This window comes from Staurois parvus, unplaced genomic scaffold (assembly GCF_062004578.1).
Source record: "Staurois parvus isolate SC_StPar_1 unplaced genomic scaffold, SC_StPar_1.0 ptg000387l, whole genome shotgun sequence".
NCBI classification, from domain to species: Eukaryota; Metazoa; Chordata; class Amphibia; order Anura; family Ranidae; genus Staurois; species Staurois parvus.
Genome location: NW_028318183.1, coordinates 1,207,606 through 1,227,566, shown reverse-complemented (window position 1 = coordinate 1,227,566; position 19,961 = coordinate 1,207,606). Strand labels below are relative to the sequence as shown.

At 44.7% G+C, this 19,961-nt stretch overlaps 1 protein-coding gene across 1 annotated transcript in view; it reads left to right on the top strand.

Moving 5' to 3' along the window:
• The window catches only part of SKA3 (spindle and kinetochore associated complex subunit 3), a 65,510-nt gene that overhangs the window by 10,122 nt on the left and 35,427 nt on the right, over positions 1-19,961 (top strand). Inside the window, exons 3-5 of the mRNA XM_089685793.1 lie at positions 1,130-1,194; positions 3,733-3,898; positions 7,586-7,979. Of these exons, the coding sequence (XP_089541919.1) occupies positions 1,130-1,194; positions 3,733-3,898; positions 7,586-7,979 (625 nt within the window). The remainder of the gene's footprint in view (positions 1-1,129; positions 1,195-3,732; positions 3,899-7,585; positions 7,980-19,961) is intronic.

Here is a 19,961-nt window from a genome sequence, read left to right as displayed (position 1 = left end):
GATTATCAAAATGCAAAGCTTTATGGCAACTTCATATCGAATTTTTTGAGCCAAAACAATTGATTTTCTAACCATTGGTAGTGGAATTGATCGAAAAAAGCTACAGTGCATGCTCAAATTAAAATGTAACCCTGGAAGAACAAGAAACAAAAAGAAAAATCTTTCTTTTAAATACAGTTGGAAAGTGGTAGGTTTCACAAAGGTCAAAAAATCTTTACATCATTTCCACCAATTGGTGAAAAATGTACCATTTATGTTGTTAATATGTCGATAATTGGGGAAAATATTTCGATACAATGATGGCGTTATCGCACGCATATTTGACAGATTTGTAGAAATCCGACTTTTTTTTTTTTTTTTTTTGTATGTATGGCCAGCATAAAAGGCTTTATTGCTCATGCAACAGGGCGATCAACTTCTCCATATTTTTTGCATTTTGTAAAGATTAAATGTAAAAAAGGTAAATGGCTTTAAAAAAAAAAAAAAAGAGAGAAGAAAGATTGCTTGGGCATTGAACTGCTCCATTACATGTCCAATTCCTGGCAAAGTATAAAATAATTGTTCTATATAGAACTTCAAGTGAGGGAATAATTAGATCTTTTCTCTCAGATGGTAGCACCCCTTCATAACCTCCCACTAACACTGATGCAAGTAGTTACACAAGATTTTCAGTTTCAGATACACAATTTGTATAGCTTATAGTTTCAGAGCGCGTTCCTGTGTGATTCTGGTGTGACCCGAAACTAAGACACTGGGGTGTACATAAGTATAGGAAAGTTGGGATTATTTCACTTCAGTCCTGCTGTAAAGAACACTGATGAAATTTATCAAGAGCTGGGAAACTACCAGACAAGCACTGAGGATAACAAATTCTAAATGTCTTCTAAGCTTGCCTAATCCCTGCTTGACCTTATGATCTTCAGAACATCATTTGTAACGTACTAAAATGTCCACTATACTTCACCTAAGGGTCATCATAGTTTGTCCCATTTTTGGTTTAGATGTTGTTTACTATTGTTTTGAAATGTAAAGGGTAATTTACAATTCTGCAAGCTACGCACTGTGATTTTCACAATGAAAAATCTGAGTCAAGTTTCTGTTTGTGACAGCAGTTTTCTCCTTCCTGCAGACTATGAAGATGAATCCCCGATGCGAGTGCTGCATGATCTACGGTCAGAAATCATAGGATTTAAGGTTAGGTGATGCTCTCAACAAATGGCGAGAAGTAAATAGTATAAGGGAGTACAGTATGTTCACATATTAGTCTTCTTTTATTATTGCTGAATAAAGAAGCCTTATTTTGCTTCGCATCCACCAATCAGATTTAACATTGCACTTGAAATACAAATCTGACTGATGTCTGTGAAGCCACATTGGACGCTCTTCTTACTTGAAGGACAACTATGTCTTTGGAACAAGTTGACCCTTGACCCAAGTGACCATTGACACTGTCTCGGTGATCAGTTTTTGGGAAACCCAAAACCTAAAAAGCGGCCTAATGATTCTACAAATCTATCAATAATAAACTTGTTGCTTCACATACTTTTTATTGCATGGTGGCCACAGATTCTTGGCGCCTAGTTTGGTAGATCAGCTGTTTTGTTTTGCAGCAGCTCTTCTAGATTCACAGATGGCCAACATTGGCTCTAAACTGCTCTGACAGTAGAAACCCATAGTCAAGCTTCTGTTTAACCACTTGCCTACCAGGCACTTATACCCCCTTCCTTACCAAGCCAATTTTCAGCTTTCAGCGCTGCTGCACTTTGATTGACAATTGCGCGGTCATGCAACATTGTACCCATATGAAATTTTGATCATTTTTTTCTCACAAATAGAGCTTTCTTTTGGTGGTATTTAATCGCCACTGGGCGCTTTACTTTTTGCGCTATAAATTAAAAAAGTGCAAAAAATTTGAAAAAAAAAAAAGTTTATTTGTTTCTTTTATAAAATTTTTCAAACAGGTATTTTTTCTCCTTCACTGATTTGCGTTGATGAGGCGGCACTGATGGGCACTGATAGGCAGCACTAAAGGGCACTGATAGGCAGTACTAATGAGGTGGCACGGATAGGCGGCACTGATAGACAGCACTAATTAGGGGTCACGGATAGGCGGCACTGATAGGCGGCACTGATAGGCGGCACTGATAGGCGGCACTGATAGGCGGCACTGATAGGCGGCACTGATAGGCGGCACTGATAGGCGGCACTGATAGGCGGCACTGATAGGCGGCACTGATAGGCGGCACTGATAGGCGGCACTGATAGGCGGCACTGATAGGCGGCACTGATAGGCGGCACTGATAGGCGGCACTGATAGGCGGCACTGATAGGCGGCACTGATAGGCGGCACTGATAGGCGGCACTGATAGGCGGCACTGATAGGCGGCACTGATAGGCGGCACTGATAGGCGGCACTGATAGGCGGCACTGATAGGCGGCACTGATAGGCGGCACTGATAGGCGGCACTGATAGGCGGCACTGATAGGCGGCACTGATAGGCGGCACTGATAGGCGACACTGATAGGCGGCACTGATAGGCGACACTGATGATGGGTACTGATAGACGGCACTGACTGGCGGCACTGACTGGCACAACCCCTGGGCACTGACTGGCAGCACTGGTGGGCAGCACTGGTGGGTGGCACTGGTGGGCAGCACTGGTGGGTGGGCACAGGTGGGTGGCACTGGTGGGCACAGGTGGGTAGCACTGGTGGGCACAGGTGGGTGGGCACAGGTGGGTGGCACTTCTGGGCACATGTAGGTGGCACTTCTGGGCACAGGTAGGTGGCACTGCAGAGTGGCACAGGTGGGGGCACTGCTGGGCACAGGTGGGGGCACTGCTGGGCACAGGTGGGGGCACTGCTGGGCACGGGTGGGCGGGGCTAGTGGGCGCACTGCTGGGCGGAACTTGCGGGTGTCACTGCTGGGCACCGATCATCAGGGCACTGATCATCAGTGCCCTGATGATCGGTGCCGATCCCCGCTCTCACAACTGCCGGTTCTCGGCAGTACTTTCCTCACGATCTGACAGCGTGAGGAAAGTGCAGCCGAGAACCGGCACTTGCCTTTCCCTGTGATCAGCGTGTCATTGGACACCGCTGATCACGTGGTAAAAGGCCGGTGGGATCGGCCTTTCACCACATCACGTGATCAGCTGTGTCCGTAGGACACAGCGATCACGGAGATCGCCGGGTGCGCGCCCCCTGGGGCGTGCAGGAGAGCGCGTTCTGGGAGGACGTCATATGACGTCCACTCAGAACTGGCCGGCCGCGGTGAAGCCGTCATTCGGCTATGCGCGGTCGGCAAGAGGTTAAACCCGGTAAATGACACTGTTGCTGTTTTCTGGTAAACCTCTAATAGACACCTAAAATTGTGAAGATCAGTAGCAGATACTGCAGGTATCGGTGATCAAGCAGCTTGGAGTGGTGAAGAGACTGTGGCCTATAAATGTCTCAACTTTCCCTCCTCTACAAAATAGCAATTTTCATATTAGATCTCAGATGCAAGCACTCTTTACTATATATTGTTTAGTGTACCCACAGCAAGGCAGCTTTTCACCATTCCAGGAGCCAACATGTACAATATTACTCGCGTGTGTTTTATGGTCACAGAAGTTGTCCACTCTGTAAGCCTGAAGCAAGATGGGAAAGTCATGGTTATTCATTGCTGATATAGCTGAACTATTACTTTCTTTTCTGTACTTTTAAGTTTTCTTCATTTATTTCTAACAGACTGATATTCAAGGCAGTATTGACAGAAACTGCAGGAGAGGCGATGAACTGAATGCATTTTTAAAGATTTGCAGAGTGCTGCAGACAAGAAACTGTTCAGATATCCATCAGGCTAAAGATACTTTTCAAAAGTATGGATATAAACCCCCTGACACTGACACATCAGGTAATCTTTGATAGCGAATTTCCCATTAGCAGAACTATTAGACTGTGGTGCTAGAAGGTGTGGAATCGAACTGGAAAGCACTGAAAGTAGTAAGCAGCCCTTTGAAGCAGCAAATTGCTATTTTTGTCACAAATTTCTTCCAAGCGGTGTTTTTCCTTTATCATGGACTGTTGTTTTGACAGGGTTTTCTTTCATTGTGCTTTGAATGAAAACTCCTTTTATTGAGATACAAAAGTAACGAAGTGCTAAGTTGCCTCTACGCTCCTTTAGGGATGATGTATGAAATTGTGCTAAAATGAAAATATCTTGTCTATAGCAACCAGCCCTGTCCATGTTTCTTTTCAATACCTGCAGCCTCTCTGCAGGTTTCCTTAAACTATAGAAAATAAACACTTTAGAACAGACACAATCAAGAATGATACTATAGAAATTTTTTATCACATTTAATTAACTTGGATCCTGTATGTTGACCCTCCTAGGTCTTCGTTATTTTATTGCATATTGATTTAGAGATACGAGTTATGACTTTAAGACTATACAGCAGGGTAGGGCAACTTTAAAGGATAACTTCACCTTTTGCTCAAAAATAATAAATGCACATTGTTTTGCAGGTAAAAAAATGTGCATTTATTATTTTTGGCTGCAGGAGCCTGTAAAGCATTGCGACAGCGATCAGCAGATCTCCTGCAGACCTGTCAGTATATCTGCTTTCCACACTGGATGTATGAGCAAACTGATATACGGACAGGAAGATTTAGTGATTCATTTGGAACTACAAGCCGCCATCTGCTAAGGCTGTCGGGACTTGTAGTTAATTCACAGAACTCTGTGAATAAAAGATGCGGATGTTTTTTAAATCTGACAAATAGTACAGGGAACGGGGCAGCGGGCAGTGGCTGCGGCATTGAGAACATGTTACATGTTCCACCCTAAAAACAGGTGGAACATGTTACATGTTCCCAAAGGTGAACTTATTCTTTAAAGAGGTGAAGATCTACCTAAACAACATAGTAGAAGTCAAGAGCACCGGGCACAGTGTCGCCTCCTCGGACCCGATTTAAACTTCTAATTACTGTACTACCATATCGCAATTGCGTTATGGTACGACAATCATGGATTTAAATCAGGTGGTGCAGAGGCAACATATCGCCTCCTGTCAAACACACTTGGATAATTTTTTAGAGGAGCACTGCTTCACTTGTGAATTAGCCCTTAGTTGCATTTGGTAGCGGTACCCTTAGAGCTTGTTCACACGTAAAGCTGGGGGGAGGGGTTTAAACACTGTGGTTGAGTTGTGGTTTTACCGCCTCCTATCCCTACCCCCTTTAGGTGCTAAGGCAGCAGCCAAAGGTGTACACATGCCGCAGCAGGAATTAAATCCTCGGTTGCTTTTGGTGGGTACTACCACCTGCCAATCACAACTCATTCAAGTAAATGGGGCCACTTTTTCTTTCCTCCCTTGAAGCTTTTCCTCATCTGCTTCACAGAATAAAGGTGAAGGCCATTCTGGTGATCCTAATTGCTCAGATGGATGTGGCACTCTGACCTGGTAACACTTCTGGCAGATGGCAGAAATTTTCTGGATCTTCTGTCTCATGGACTGGAGCAGGACATCCTGCTTCAAGGTTGCAGTCTTGACAGCATGGATGTCAGTGCCCAGTTTCTGGGAGACTGGAGTCTTATTCCCAAATGCTAAAAGCTGTGCAGTCTACTTCTTGTAAGGTTTACTTTTGTACTCGAAATACTTCTACCCTAGGAGATCCTCTGTGGGATGAATCCTATCTTATACTTCCTGCAGCTGGTTCTGGACCAGCATTTGGCTCTTTGCACTATCAAATGCCAGGTCCCAGCTCTTGCTTTGTTTGAACAAAGGTCTTAAGCAATGAAATGCCAGTTGTCTCAGAATGTCCCCTGTGTGGCTACCCTCTCCATACTGCTTTTACTCCATGGGATCTGAATCTCGTTCTGTTAGTGCTTTAAAAACCACCCTTCAAATGCATTAAGTACATTCCCCACTCCATTCTGTCCCACATGGTGGTGTTTTGTGGAAACATCACCTTGGCAAAGTGAGTGTCTGAGCTAGAGGTCTAATCCTAGAAAAAACATAGTGGTGCTGAGGCCTAGGACTTCCTTCCTACTTAGGGCAGTTTGCTACCTTCACCTCAACCAGAACAATGATCTTCTGTCCACCGCAAACCTCCTGGCTTCAGTTCATCAAATGGAGTTTTCTCTTCATTACCTGGATGTGGTTCAGCAGACCATCATTCAAGCTTCTGGTCTAAAGCAGTATTGAATTAAATTCACCAAGGTCTGGGCCGTAAAATGTTCATGCATCAGAGGTCCGAATCTCATGTAGGCCCCTGTGGTGCATTTTCGTGTGCGCCAAACCATGTGTTGCTGCGATGCGATTTTGAAAAAAAAAAGGTCGTCTTCAGATTTCTAGCAGGTAGTGCTGACCTACCCACATCAGTGTCCTCAATGCCTACTGCACATCACAGTCCCCTCCTCATTCACAGCAAGATGCCTCTTGATGAGGGTCTTCCGCTTCCCCTTTACATCACCCCCCTCCACCCCTCTCACAGTAATGCTCTCACACTTCCTTGATATCAACCCCCCCCTAACAGTATTGTCCTCAGCCTCTTCACTGCAGAGTAATCTACCCCTTTTTACATCATCCCCCCACATTACTGTTTCCAGATTACCCCTCCCCCACACCACAGTCCTTAGCCCCCCACCTTACTGTCCTCAGCCCCCTCTTCACACTGTCATTAGCCCCTTTAACTCCCCCCCACCCACACACACCCACACCTTACACAGACAGTGATTGATTGCTAGGACTGCCCTTCATCCTAGCAACCAATCACCTGCTTGTTAACCTCGGGCAGCTTCCATCCTACATCCAGAACTGTCCTACCTCCCGCTGTCAGCTCTGTGAGGATGACCGCGAGACAGATGGGGGAATAAAAGGCTCTTAAATGGCAGGACTGCATGGGTCCAGATGGGACAGTTACTTGGTCCGCAACCAGACCCCAGTCTGCCATTTAGTGATGCCTGGTCTAAAGGATCAAGTTTCCCCTTTCCAGTCAAGGCACACTCTCTACTACATCTGTGAGTGCCTACTGAGCTTTTTGCCATCAGGCTGTTGTTCCCTAGATTTTCAAGCCTGCCACCTGGTCTTCTGTTCACATGTTCTACTGAGTGGATGTTTGGGCTTTATTTGATACTAGCTTCAAGTGTAAGGGCCTCTGGGTGGCTCTTTGAGCGTAAACAGTCACTGGTTCTGTTTTCTTGAGCCTGTTGTCCTCCCTCAGTTGTACTGCTTTTGGATGTCCTGAAGGTTTCACACCTACTTTGTCCCTCAATGGATGAGAAAAAAATTAGTTGGTACCCACTATAAAATCCTTTTCCCATAGTCCATATAGGGACACAGTTCTTACCCCTATATTTATAATCCATGCCCTTGATACTGATTGTTACAGAATTGAAGCATGCTGGTAGTGGGATTGGTTATCCTGGGTTGACCTACAATTTGTTTGCCAGTGTCCAGCCTTCCTATAGGCAGCTTCAAAACTCATGTTTCACTTTTACTTTGTCCCCTAATGGTTTTTTGTTTTGTTTTTTTTTTTTTTTAAAAAAAGGATTTTCTGGTGAGTACAAAAATCTGATTTTTTTTTTTGTTTTTTTCAGAAAATGAGGTATTTAGTGAAAATCCCAAACCTGATGGTGCTGCTGGGAGCAACCACAGCACAGATCCAGCAGACCTTCCTCCTGCTCCTCTAGCAACACAGACGCAAGCAATATTGGATCTGCGGGCACCTCAGTTATCAGACTTTGGTCTGTCTCATTACCAGCTGCCCATGGTGTGGGAACCACAGAATGATAAGCTGCATGTTAAAATACCAGAAGAAAAGCCCAAGCCCTTATATAAAGAAATCCATACACTAAATGTGGCTAAGACTCCTAAATGTTCACTAACAAAAGAGGAAGACTTTTCACAAATACAGCACTTTGGGATCAGTGACTACAGCAACAATCTGAATGATGACTACACCATTGCACTTATCAACAAGAAAAAAGGAAGGTAGGTGTACACAGGTTTTTAGGAAGGTAATCTCTACATGTAGGAGTGCTGTTCAAAAATAACCATGCTTTCGCTTTTAGTTACCTAACCTCTGCTACAAGTGATGGCCAGGAATGAGAATGGCTGTTTCTATAACATAACTAAATGCACAGGCTTTCAATCACATGACCAGTACAAAGGGGTTTTGGATTTTATCCAGGAAGAGTACAAATTCTTTGTCTATCCATTCTATCTAGTCAAATAATTTAATCGCTTTTCATAAGAATAAAAATTCCCCTCTGGGTGATCAATGAACTTTGCAGGAATTTTGACAAGCTTAGTAGCAGATACTTGGGTCTGTTTCTTTGCTCTGAGGTTTGCTCTGTGTTTGTGTCCTTTGGGATACTGATTCTGAATGGGAGGGACTGGTTCATTATAATTATCTGGCACACTCCCAGTGTTCTAATGAGAAAAGCTGCTGGGTCTGAATCCCTTTAGAAGTAGTTAAAGGATATGTTCACCTTTAAAAAAAATAATAAATGCACATCTTTTTGCAGGACAAAAAAATGCATTTATTTGTTTAGCTTTATAAATACTGTATAATAATAATAATAATTTTTAGTGGGAGCCTGTAAAACATTGCACCTGCAATCTATTGCAATCCCAGGATCCTGCAGACACTAAGTACAGCAGTCCACCCATACCTCAAATGGGGCAGCGGTTACTGGTAGGAAGAATCAATGAACTACTAGAGCGCTCACCAGTGCCCTTGTAGTTCATTGAGAACTACAAGCTGCCAGTTGCAATGGTTGAAGGTAGTTGTAGTTCTCTCATTCACAGAACTCTGTGAATGAATGATGAGGCTGGGTGGGCAAAGCCCAACACAGCTGCATTTTGTTTTAAATTGGTGGCATCGGGTGCGGGAAAAAGATCCCCTGCCCACTGTCACAACAGGGACTTGGGGTTTCTTATTTAGTGACATGATATGTTACACCCTGAATGTTATGAAAATGAACTTATCCTTTAACACTGGGGAGAATCTCACCAAAACTTAATTCCTATTGCAATGGGTGCAGACAAAAAAGAAAAATCAATGCGTCGAACACACAAGCAGGAAATTACAGTTGTGTTCAAAATAATAGCAGTCAGACATCACTAACCTCATCAATCACTGTTTTTGGTAGAAATATTTCTACATGGCAAATAATTTACTAGCAGGTGTAGTAGAGTAATAGAAATCCAAGAGACCCAAGGGAGTGTCCAAGATGGCGACCGGAGCGGACGTCTGATCCTGAGCTCTGGCACCCTAAAGTTAGAATCTGCTGCTATCCAGGCAACAGCGGGCCTTACACGGCCACCGGAGGCTCTGCTGACCCTGCCTGACATCTGAGGAGGGGTACCGGGCGTTTTTGTCCCCCATCCGGCCGTTCGGAGCACCGGACACTTTTGCGGAGTGTGAAGCCGCGGTCTTTCCCGCTATCACGGCCGGGACGAGACGCCGCTCTGCCTCCCGGCCCCCTGTTATAAGGTCAGCTGCTGGGACAGCCTGTGTGGGTCCCCCTGGCTTCTGTGTCGGTCCTGGGGACCACGCCAGGCTTACATATAATCTCATAGGGCCTGGAGGCCCACCGAAGCGGATGAGCGGCCCTTGATAGGGGTGGAGGCTTTAACCATCAGCCCCCTTTCCATAGAGAGTGAATCAGGGGCTCCTGTGGCCCCCCCTTGCAGGCCTCCATTGTTGCTGACCGCCTGGCCTGATTGTTGCGGACCCTCACGCCCCACCAGCTGCTGTGATCTTGGGGCCTACGCCTGCTCTACCTGGGTCTTCATCACCCTATGGCAGGTACCGCTACAGCTACATCTGCAGTCTATATCTACTCCTCCCTTCCCAGTGCAATAATCTTTTCTACAATTTATTGGCTGTGGCGGGACGCATGATGTGTTCCGCCGCAATGGATCTTATGTGAAAGCAACCCCGTCGGGGGACACGCACACGTAATCGGGGATGATGAGCCAGTGATCTCCCTGTGCCGTGCCACCGGAACATATATCTCGACAATTGGGCCTCTACACCCTGGCGTATAATTTCAACTGGTTGAAGGTGTCTGTGACCTACCAGGACTTCTCCTAAAAATGCATCGTACCCCTCGCACCAAACCAAAACACCGGGCCCAGCAGCAATCACCTCCGCATAGTCACGCTAGCAAGCTAACGCCCAGTCCCCCAGAGCCTGATGACTTCACGCAGCTTACAGGGGATCCTAAGTCGGATGGCGATAGTCAGCAGCAGTTTCCATCGGGACTGACTGGCCCTCTTGAACAAAACCCTGAAGTCTTGCTACACAAATTTCGCTCTATAGTGCGAGAGGAGATTACAGTTGCCTCTCGTAAGTTATCTTCTGATCTGGTAAGAGGCCTAAAGGAATTGGGCCATCATGCCCATCAAATAGAACGTATGGATCTGGCAACTACGGTCTTGGAGGGCCATGAACAGGAGGTGGATGATCTGCATGCTGAGCTAGACACTTTAAAAGATAAGTTGGAAGACGTTGAGAATAGAGATCGCAGGGATAATCTCCGCATCCGCAGGATTCCTGAGGTAATCACCGATCTACAGGGTACTGCTACCGCTCTCTTCCAGGAACTGGCTCCTGAGATCCCTCTGGAACGACTGGAGTTTGACCGTATCCATAGAGCTTTAGCTCCTAAACCCACGGAGGGCCCTCCCAGGGACATTATCATTAAATTCCACTTTTACCGCACTAAAGAGTGTCTTCTACAGGCTGCTCGGAATCGTCCGGCTTTCAAATTTCAGTGTCACTCTATTCAGCTGTTTGGGGATTTGTCCCCAATCACAATTGCCAAACGTCGTACCCTGAGGCCCTACCTCCAGATTTTTACAATCAGCTGATATCAAGTTTCTTTCTCCTTCCAAAGTCGTCCGTTCCAAGCTTCTTCACCAGCGGATCTTCGCCGTCACTTTCAGGAACTGAGATTGGAGTTGCCACACTCCCAGAACGAGGAGGCTACAGTTTCTACGTGCCCTCGAAGTTCCCAGTCTTCGCGTAAATCTCCTCCAAGTCAGAGTAGCTCTCAGGCTCTTCGATCTCTGCAGGCCCAACGTTTCCAGGAGGTTTCTGCGACTTAACATTCTGTGTCCGGTTGGGTTTTCACATTTGTTTTTTACTCTTTGAGATGCGGGCGACATTGCCCTTAGGTATTCCTATGCAGTCATGCCTTGTAGCACTTTCTCCACAGCGGCTAGTGCCTAAATAACCATGTTCTGTATAGATGCTTCTACTTATGTTATAGTTGATGGGCGGACCTGGCGGTGGACCTCAGGCCGCGGGTGAGACTCTGCTCACGGGGTGGTCCCGTGGGCGGTTTCACCCCTCCGGCTATTTTGGAGCATCTTCATTTTTGAAGTTCTAGTCTACTGAGTTTTATTGCCTTACTAGCCATCTATAGGTTAATTGTTCCTGGGTTTATTAGCCTAAGTTGTTTGTTTAGTATTTTCTTGCCTTAACTAAGTCGAGTAGTTCCGGTGGACTATGGTGTCCCCCTCCGAGCTGGTTAGTGGTCTGGTTTAGTGTCCTGCCCGCTACCCAGCCTTTTTGTGGGTATTTCACCCACAGTGGATTATTAAGATGTCTGTGCTAATCTTACTGTTTCATATGAATATTGCTCGTATACCAGATGGTTTCTTGTTTTCTTCCTTTTTTTTCTGTCTTTTTTTTTTTTTCTCTGTTTCTTGTCGTGTGTTTTTTGTGTGTTTATACATTTTTTTTTCAGGGCTCTCGGGGATCGTGGTGGGGATGATCTTTTTCCCTTCCGATCGCCATGTCACTAAATTGGTTATCCTTGAATGTTCAGGGCATGAACTCTCCGCAAAAACGGGTAAAGATATTTAAGTTTCTCTGGGCTCGCCATGTCCACATTGCTTGTCTGCAGGAAACTCATTTTTCAAATACCTCTGCCCCTAAATATTTCGATGCACGCTACCCTCAGGTTTTTCAGGCTACTGGCCCTACTAAACAAAGGGGAGTCCTTGTTGCTTTTCACAGCAAAACCCCATTTGTATGTGTGAAGCGTATTGCTGACCCAAGCAGCAGGTATCTTTTATTGCAGGGCACGATTCAGGGTATCGATGTTACAATACTGACCTATTATGCTCCCAATGTCAACCCTGGACCCTTTCTATCACATATCTGCTCCCTCCTGGCTGTCCATCAACGGGGTACTCTTCTGCTGGCAGTAGATTCCAATTTAGTATTAAATCCATCCCTAGATAAATACCCTGCAGAAAACTCTAATTATTCCACGTCGGCCAAATCCTTCAGCCGTACGTTAAGTACCCATGACCTGGTAGATCTGTGGCGTGAATTCCACCCCCGGGGAAAAGATTATACTTACTACTCTCACCCTCATCATTCTAGCATTGACCACGCTTTTGTATTGCGTAAACATCTTCCTTTGGTACGCTCTGTCTCTATCCTCACGGGTTCCATGGTCCGATCATGACCCCATTTTGGTGGTTTGTCGATCTCTCCTCTGTAAGCCATCCTACACCTCTTGGATTATGAATGACTCCCTACTTTCACTGAAGGAGATTTAAGTGGAACTGTTGCGTAAATCCCAAGAATATTTTCAGCTAAACTCGGGTTCTGTCTCTTCTTCGGTGACGTTATGGGAAGCTTACAAGGCTGTTCTTAGGGGCCACATTATTCAGATAGCTTCGAGATGGAAGAGGGATAGACAACATAAACAGCGTCAGCTGGAATCAAAGCTAGCTTCCGCGTCGGCTCAATTCAAGCAGTTACCAACCCCATCGAACCATAGGTTGTTAGATCAGGCTCACCTGGAACTAGATCTCTGTTTGACTGATGAGGCTGAGCGCTCTTTGCGATGGACACGTCAGAAGTGGTATAGTAAAGCAAATAAACCAGATTCCATGTTAGCACGTAGATTACGCTCTTTCGTGCACCATCCTAAACCGATTTCTCTACGCACTCGTCAGAATGTTCTCACCAGTAATCCTGTAGCGGTATTGGAGGAGTTCCGGCATCGACTTGCCAGACTTTATGCGGATCCTACACGGGCTGATCTCCAATCTATCTCTGATTTTTTTTATCTCACTTGTCCTTACCTACTTTGACTCAGGCTCATAAGGACCTGATGGACCGTGATATTCAAGTATCGGAAGTTCTGCAATGCATTGCAGGTCTGAAGACGGGAAAACGCCCAGGTCCAGATGGATACACGGCTTCATATTCAAAAAAATTGGCTGATGTGCTTGCCCCTTACCTTGCTGCTATGTTCAATGCGGTGGAAGGGAGGTTCAAACTTTTCCCCTGACTCTTTGACTGCTAATGTGGTTATGATCCCCAAACCGGATCGGGATCATTCCTCTTGGGCAAATTACAGACCAATTTCTCTTATTAACATTGACATGAAAATCCTTACTAAGATTTTAGCCACTTGTTTGAATTCTTTCCTTTCTTGCTTGATTAAGAAGGATCAGGTGGGTTTCGTCCCCCACAGACAAGCTGGAGATGCCATCAGACGTAATATACAGTTACAACATTTGGCCCATACTCGCAAAATTGATCTGATGCTCCTATCTCTAGATATCAACAAGGCCTTTGACACCTTGTCCTGGCCTTATCTTATGTCGGTCCTTCATCATTTTGGCTTTGTTCCCTCGTTCTTGCGTTGGATTTCCTCGCTATATAGATCCCCTCAAGCAAAACTTAAATATTATGGTTTTGAGTCTTCAACGTTTTCGATTGGCAGGGGAACTAGACAAGGTTGCCCGCTTTCTCCCATACTATTTATCTTGGCTTTGGAACCTTTGGCAGAAGCCATTCATATGCATCCTGATATTAAGGGAATAGATGTAGCTGGTTCCCAACACAAGTTATCTATGTTCGCTGACGATATATTGTTGTCGGTCACGAACCTGTGGGTTAGTTTTGCCAAATTTTCTTTCAGTTTTGGATTCCTTTGCAATTCTCTCAGGCCTCCATGTTAACCCTGCCAAGTCCAAAGCTATGTCAATTCCCCTCTCACCATCACTTTTGGAGACTCTGAAACATTTGTTCTCTTTTCAATGGCTTTCTGCCTTGCCGTATTTAGAAATCAAGCTTACTCCGACTTACGAAGGACTTTACCGGGCTAATTTCTCCACTATTTTGAATGACGACGGAGTTGTTGTCCTCCTGGTCTCACTATCTGCTTTCGTGGTTCGGTAGAATCAATGCGGTTCGCATGACTTATCTTCCCAAATTGTTGTACGTGTTTCCAGTTTTACCAGTCCCTGTTCCTTTTTGCGCATTCATCAGCAAAAACTCCTGTCTTTCATTTGGAATTCCTCTCGACCCAGAATCAGCAAACAAATATTATTTGCTCTTAGGACCGAGGGTGGGTTATCTGTCCCAAACCTTCAGTCTTACTATCTGGCGGCCAATATCGCCCCCCCTAGCCCATCTCCATGCATCTCACCATTTTCCCCTGTGGGCTACTGTAGACTTGATGGACTCCCACCCGATTCCACTCTCTTCTCTACCATGGCTTCCTTCTACTCATCGACCCTCATCCCTTAGTCCGACGCTAATGCTCCGTCTCTGGGACTGGCCTCATTTCTGCCCATTTACTGTTACTACGGTTGCTACACAACCCATTTCCCCCAGGTCGTGACAATCCTGGACAGTTTGCTTGGTGGCAAGTAAATGGCTTCCATGATATACATTCCATGCTCTCTCCCACTCAGATACTCGCCTTTTGAGACTCTGCACTCTTCTTACAATATCCCATTGCGGGAACATTTTGGATACCTTCAACTCCACCACTTTATCAGTACATTAAAACAGACACATTCGGGACCCTACAGGTTGTCCCCCTTTGAAAGTCAATGTAGACATAGACCCCATGCTCCGGGCTTAATTTCTCTAGTCTACTCTTCTCATAGAACTCCTCCAGTTCGTTCTTATCAGCGTTGGCAGTCGGAACTCGGGGGCACTCTAGATCAGCAGGATTGGCGGATCATGACCCAACAATTATCCAAATGTTCTAGGAATGTTATCATTCTAGAAAACACCTATAAGGTTCTTTATAGATGGTATTCCACGTCTGCTTATCTGGCTCGTTTTATTCCCACATATTCCCCAACTTGCTTTCGGGGTTGTCAACAAACAGGTACCATGGTCCATATTTGGTGGACTTGCCCCAAGGTGTGCAGATTTTGGATCAGAGTTTACGCCCTTCTCCGCAATATGTTTCACACAGACATTAAGCGCAACCCGTACGAAGCGCTGTTATTTAAACCATTAGTGGGCCTACTTCACCCCGAACGGCAGCTGGCATCGCACTTATTCATGGCCACCAAGCTGACGATTGCGAGGGCTTGGAAGACTCCCTCCTCAGCTTCGAGGCTGTCAAAAACCGGATGAACTTTATCATGGTCAACGAAAAGTTGACAGCTATACTGGTAGACACCCATACAAAATTTTTACAGACATGGCGTCCTTGGCGTGATATAGCTTAACCGTCGAGATTCGACCAGTCCTTCTTGTCGATATAAACCTTATATACCAGTTAATTTTTTTTTCTCTATTTCTTTTTCCTCTGCTGCGGTCCCCCTGGAGCCCCCCCTTCTTTTTTTTTTTTTTCTTTTTTTTTTTTTTTTTGTTTGTCGTCTTTCTCTTCGCTCTTTTTTTTCTTCTTGTCTAGTCTGTCTTCTTCAGGCTCTCTGTGCTGATTGTGATTCCTGCTTTGAGCCCCGCACCAACAACACTGCATCCATGTGCTGTACTCCTTAGAGCCCTGCGTGTTAAGTACCTCTCTGTATTCTGAAATGTTCCTTCTTCTATTCCTCTCGCATTCTGTATGCAGATACAGTAATAATCGTTACTTAGAGTTCATTATGTTATTGGTCTCTAAATGTCTATCATTTCTGAAATTTATTGTGTTTTCTTCCTATACGGCACTTATGTACGCAGTTTACTTTCATGCTTTCTCATCAGTACATATTCTGTAATATTCATCGAATCCTTTGTATGTTATATTCCTGCTGGTCATTGCATATGTTTTTGACTGATTCTCTGCTGTTTCCTATTCTATAATAAAATTCTTTGTAAAAGAAATCCAACAGTCATGACATGCATGCTGCTGATTCTGTGTAATTGAATCACTAATTGAAAGGGGCACGTTCAAAATAGTAGCAGTGTGGAGTTCTATTAGTGAGGTCATTCATTCTTTGAAAAACAGGTGGCAATTATTGCCCTTATTTAAGGAAGGAAGGCAGCAAATGTACATGCTGGTTACAGTCCATTTCTCTCTGAAATTCTGAGGAAAATGGGCCGTTCCAGACATTGTTCAGAAGAAGAGCGTACCTTGATTTAAAAAGTTGATTGGAGAGGGGAAAACATATAAAGAAGTGCAGAAAATGAAAGGCTGCTCAGCTAAAATGATCGCAAATGCTTTAAAATTGCAACCAAAACCTGAAAGACGTGGAAGAAAGCAAAAAACTACCATTCAAATGGATAGAAGAATAGCCAAAATGGCAAGGACTCAGCCAACAATCAGCTCCAGGAAGGTCTAAAGAAGGTCTAGAAGACGCCTATGTGAAGCCAAGCTATCTACAAGAAGCCCCCGCAAAGTCCCACTGTTGAAAAAAAGACGTGCTGAAGAGGTTACAATTTGCCAAAGAGCACATTGACTGGCCTAAAGAGAAATGGCGCAACATTTTGTGGACTGATGAAAGTAAGATTGTTCTTTTTGGGTCTAGTGACCGGAAACAGTTTGTCAGACGACCCCCAAACACTGAATTCAAGCCACAGTACACTGTGAAGACAGGAAAGCATGGTTGCGCAAGTATCATGATATGGGGATGTTTCTAATAGTACGGTGTTGGGCCTATCTATCGCATACCAGGGATCATGGATCAGTTTGAATACATCAGAATACTTGAAGAGGTCATGCTGAAGAGGAAATGCCCTTGAAGTGGGTTTTCCAACAAGACAACGACCCCAAACACACCAGTAATCGTGCAACATCTTGGTTCCAGACCAACAAGATTGACGTTATGGAGTAGCCAGCCCAATCCCCAGATCTTAATCCAATAGAAAACTTGTGGGGTGACATCAAAAATGCAGTTTCTGAGGCAAAACCAAGAAATAGAGAAGAACTGTGGAATGTAGTCCAATCATCCTGAGCTGGAATACCTGTTCACAGGTGGCAGAAGTTGGTTGACTTCATGCAACACAGATGTACAGCAGTTCTCAGAAACAGTGCTTATACAACTAAATATTAAGTGATTCAAAGAAAGCAAAATCTTCAAACATTTTTCACTTTATATAGTGAATGTTTGAGTTTGTAAAGAAGAATACAAACACTATTTTTTGGAACAGTCTAATAGTCACTTTTCTTCAATTTTTTTTTAGAGGAACACAAATTTGATATATTTTTCTTCATGTTTTGATTTGGAATAGAATGTGTAGTGTTCCCAATGCATTTTGTGTATGGAAATAAAAGCTATTAGATGGATTTTGAGCTTTATTCACTTTTTTCAACACACTGCTATTATTTTGAACACAATTGTATATTCCTAGGTGTGTTCTGTATACCAACTGTGTACAGAACACATCCAGGTTGCCATATTGCATTGAATTGGACATTGCAGGGCTATCCTGGAAGTAACTTTCAGGGACTGGGTTCAGCGTAAGGCTATTTTGTTAACTTAACCAATCTAGAGAACTGCCTTCATCCACGGAGTTTTGTGCGCTCACGCTCTTTCTACCACCATTCAGCATTGAGAAATCATCTCCCCACTGCTGCTTCTACGATGCAACAAGCTACACCCATATACTTTCCGTTTCTACTTCATGCCTACAGTAACTTTGGTCAACTCTGGCCATCCAAACCTTACTGGCTACCAGTTACTTGGCTTTTGGCAATGCCTGAGGCCTTGCCTTGTATACTGAGCCTTAGCTGGTTTATCACAAGCTGGTGCAACATTTCTGTTTCGAGGCAGAGGGAACAATCGCACTGCAACAGCTCACACTCCCTTATCTGTTCATGGATATTTGTTCCATGCCTTTTGAAGGTATTAATGTCTGTATTCTGGAGTCATAGGGTGTAACTGCTCATTGAGGTCGGGGTCTCTACTACTGTCATGCAAGATTTTGTGGGCCAATTCATCTAGTTACCTGCTGACTCTGACTGCAGAAACTTTAAGTGTGCTCCTGCAATTTTTATCTGCAGAATCTATTGCAACTTCAGCTGGGGTGACCTGCTGGAAGGATCTCTGCTTGTCTCCTACTGTATATGGTTCTAGTACACATGTGCGGAGCACTCTGGTTAAAGGACAGGACTGTGGTCTGCATCCAAGGAGCACCCAATCAGCACAGTGAGGGACATTTCTTTAAATCAGGGGTCTCCGAGCTTTCTTACCAAGGGGCTAATTTACTGTCCTTCAGGCTTTAGGAAGGCTGGACTGTGGGCAGTGGGAGCAGAAAATTGCCCGGCATCAGTGGTCCATCATTGGTTGTAATGGGGGGAATAGTTCCCCATTGTTGATATCAATAAGAAGAAGAGTACCCCATTGATGGTATCAGTAGGGGGGAATGGTACTCTAACATTGGTGTCAGTTGGTGGAATAGTGACCCAAGGGCACTACATCCAGCTCCTGGGCCGCAGTTTGGAGACCACTGCTTTATACCAACCATTGACATTATTAAGGATTTCACTGGAGACCAGATCATTCACTTACTCCAGCTAAGAAGTCTAAAGACAGGTCTAATAAGTCTCCTCCCTCTCTTTCCGCTACTCCTGGAATATGCATGTCTAGGCCTCCCAAACATGCTTCTCTGGCCTCCCGTAAGGCCTGAGCTAAGATGCCTGCTAAACCCACAGGGAAGTATCTGTTGACATGAAAGTGTGCTTCCCCCCACATTACAAAGTGGGGGGAAGACTGTTAATCCTTGCAAACTCCTGGGTGGTTTGCCCTTCAAACACTTTGGTGCAGAGTGATTTTTCTAGACTAATTAGCCTGGACCTTCAGATCCTCTACATCAACTTTCCTGTGTTACTGCACAGATTAGCAGACCTACCTCTTTCCTTTAGGAGTCTCCTGGACTAAGGAGTCATTGATTAGCACCTGTATTCTGACTTTTCAGTCTTGCATCATGCCAGGCTGCTGACTCAAGTGTTGGTGCTAGTGCTTTCTCATGGCATCCCCATTGTGGGAAACCTGGGCAACCTCCTATGGAAAGATCAGGGGGCGTGCTATTGGGAAGTGTCTCCCTAATCATCTGGATGTTTTTCAGTTGGCTCCTGTGTAGAAATTGCCAAAATCTTTTTGTTGCCCACAGGCAGCTCAAACCAGAATGTTTCTTCCTTTTTTAGGTGAATTTACAAGGTATTCACTCCTATGACCTTCTACCTCAGTCAGCTAGTTATTAGTCTTTTCAGCTGTTGGTGTGTTCGTGAGTAACTCTTTTCAAGCTTCCCATTTTTCTGCATTTTCTTCCCAGACTGTCTCAACTCTTCCCTCTTCTTCTGTTGTGGACAAGTTGTCAAGTTTTTGAACAGACCAAGTTGTCTGTCCCTTTTTGGATTGGGTAGTTCCTGGCCTGGTGAACTAGTCTTCCATTTCTGGGGTTGAAGAAGTTTTCTTTATCCCTTTACCAGGCCAAACAATCTAAATCCAGTTGTACAATACCCCCAGTTTATATACTGTGCACATTGAGCCTGTTGGCTGTTGCCCACCCTTCAGCTGGACTGCTTCTAGATGTCCTGAAGGTGAAAGATTTTTGTGTCCCTTGGCAGATGATAAAGAAAATAGGATTTTTGTATGTACCATAAAATCCTTTTGTTTGAGTCCATTGAGGGGCACAGGTCGCACCCCTTTGTGTTTTTAATCGCGCTCTTTATACGGCTTGCTACAAAACTGAGGCATGCTGGTAGTAGGAGGGATTATCGTGGACTAGTTTCTACTGCTGCCTAC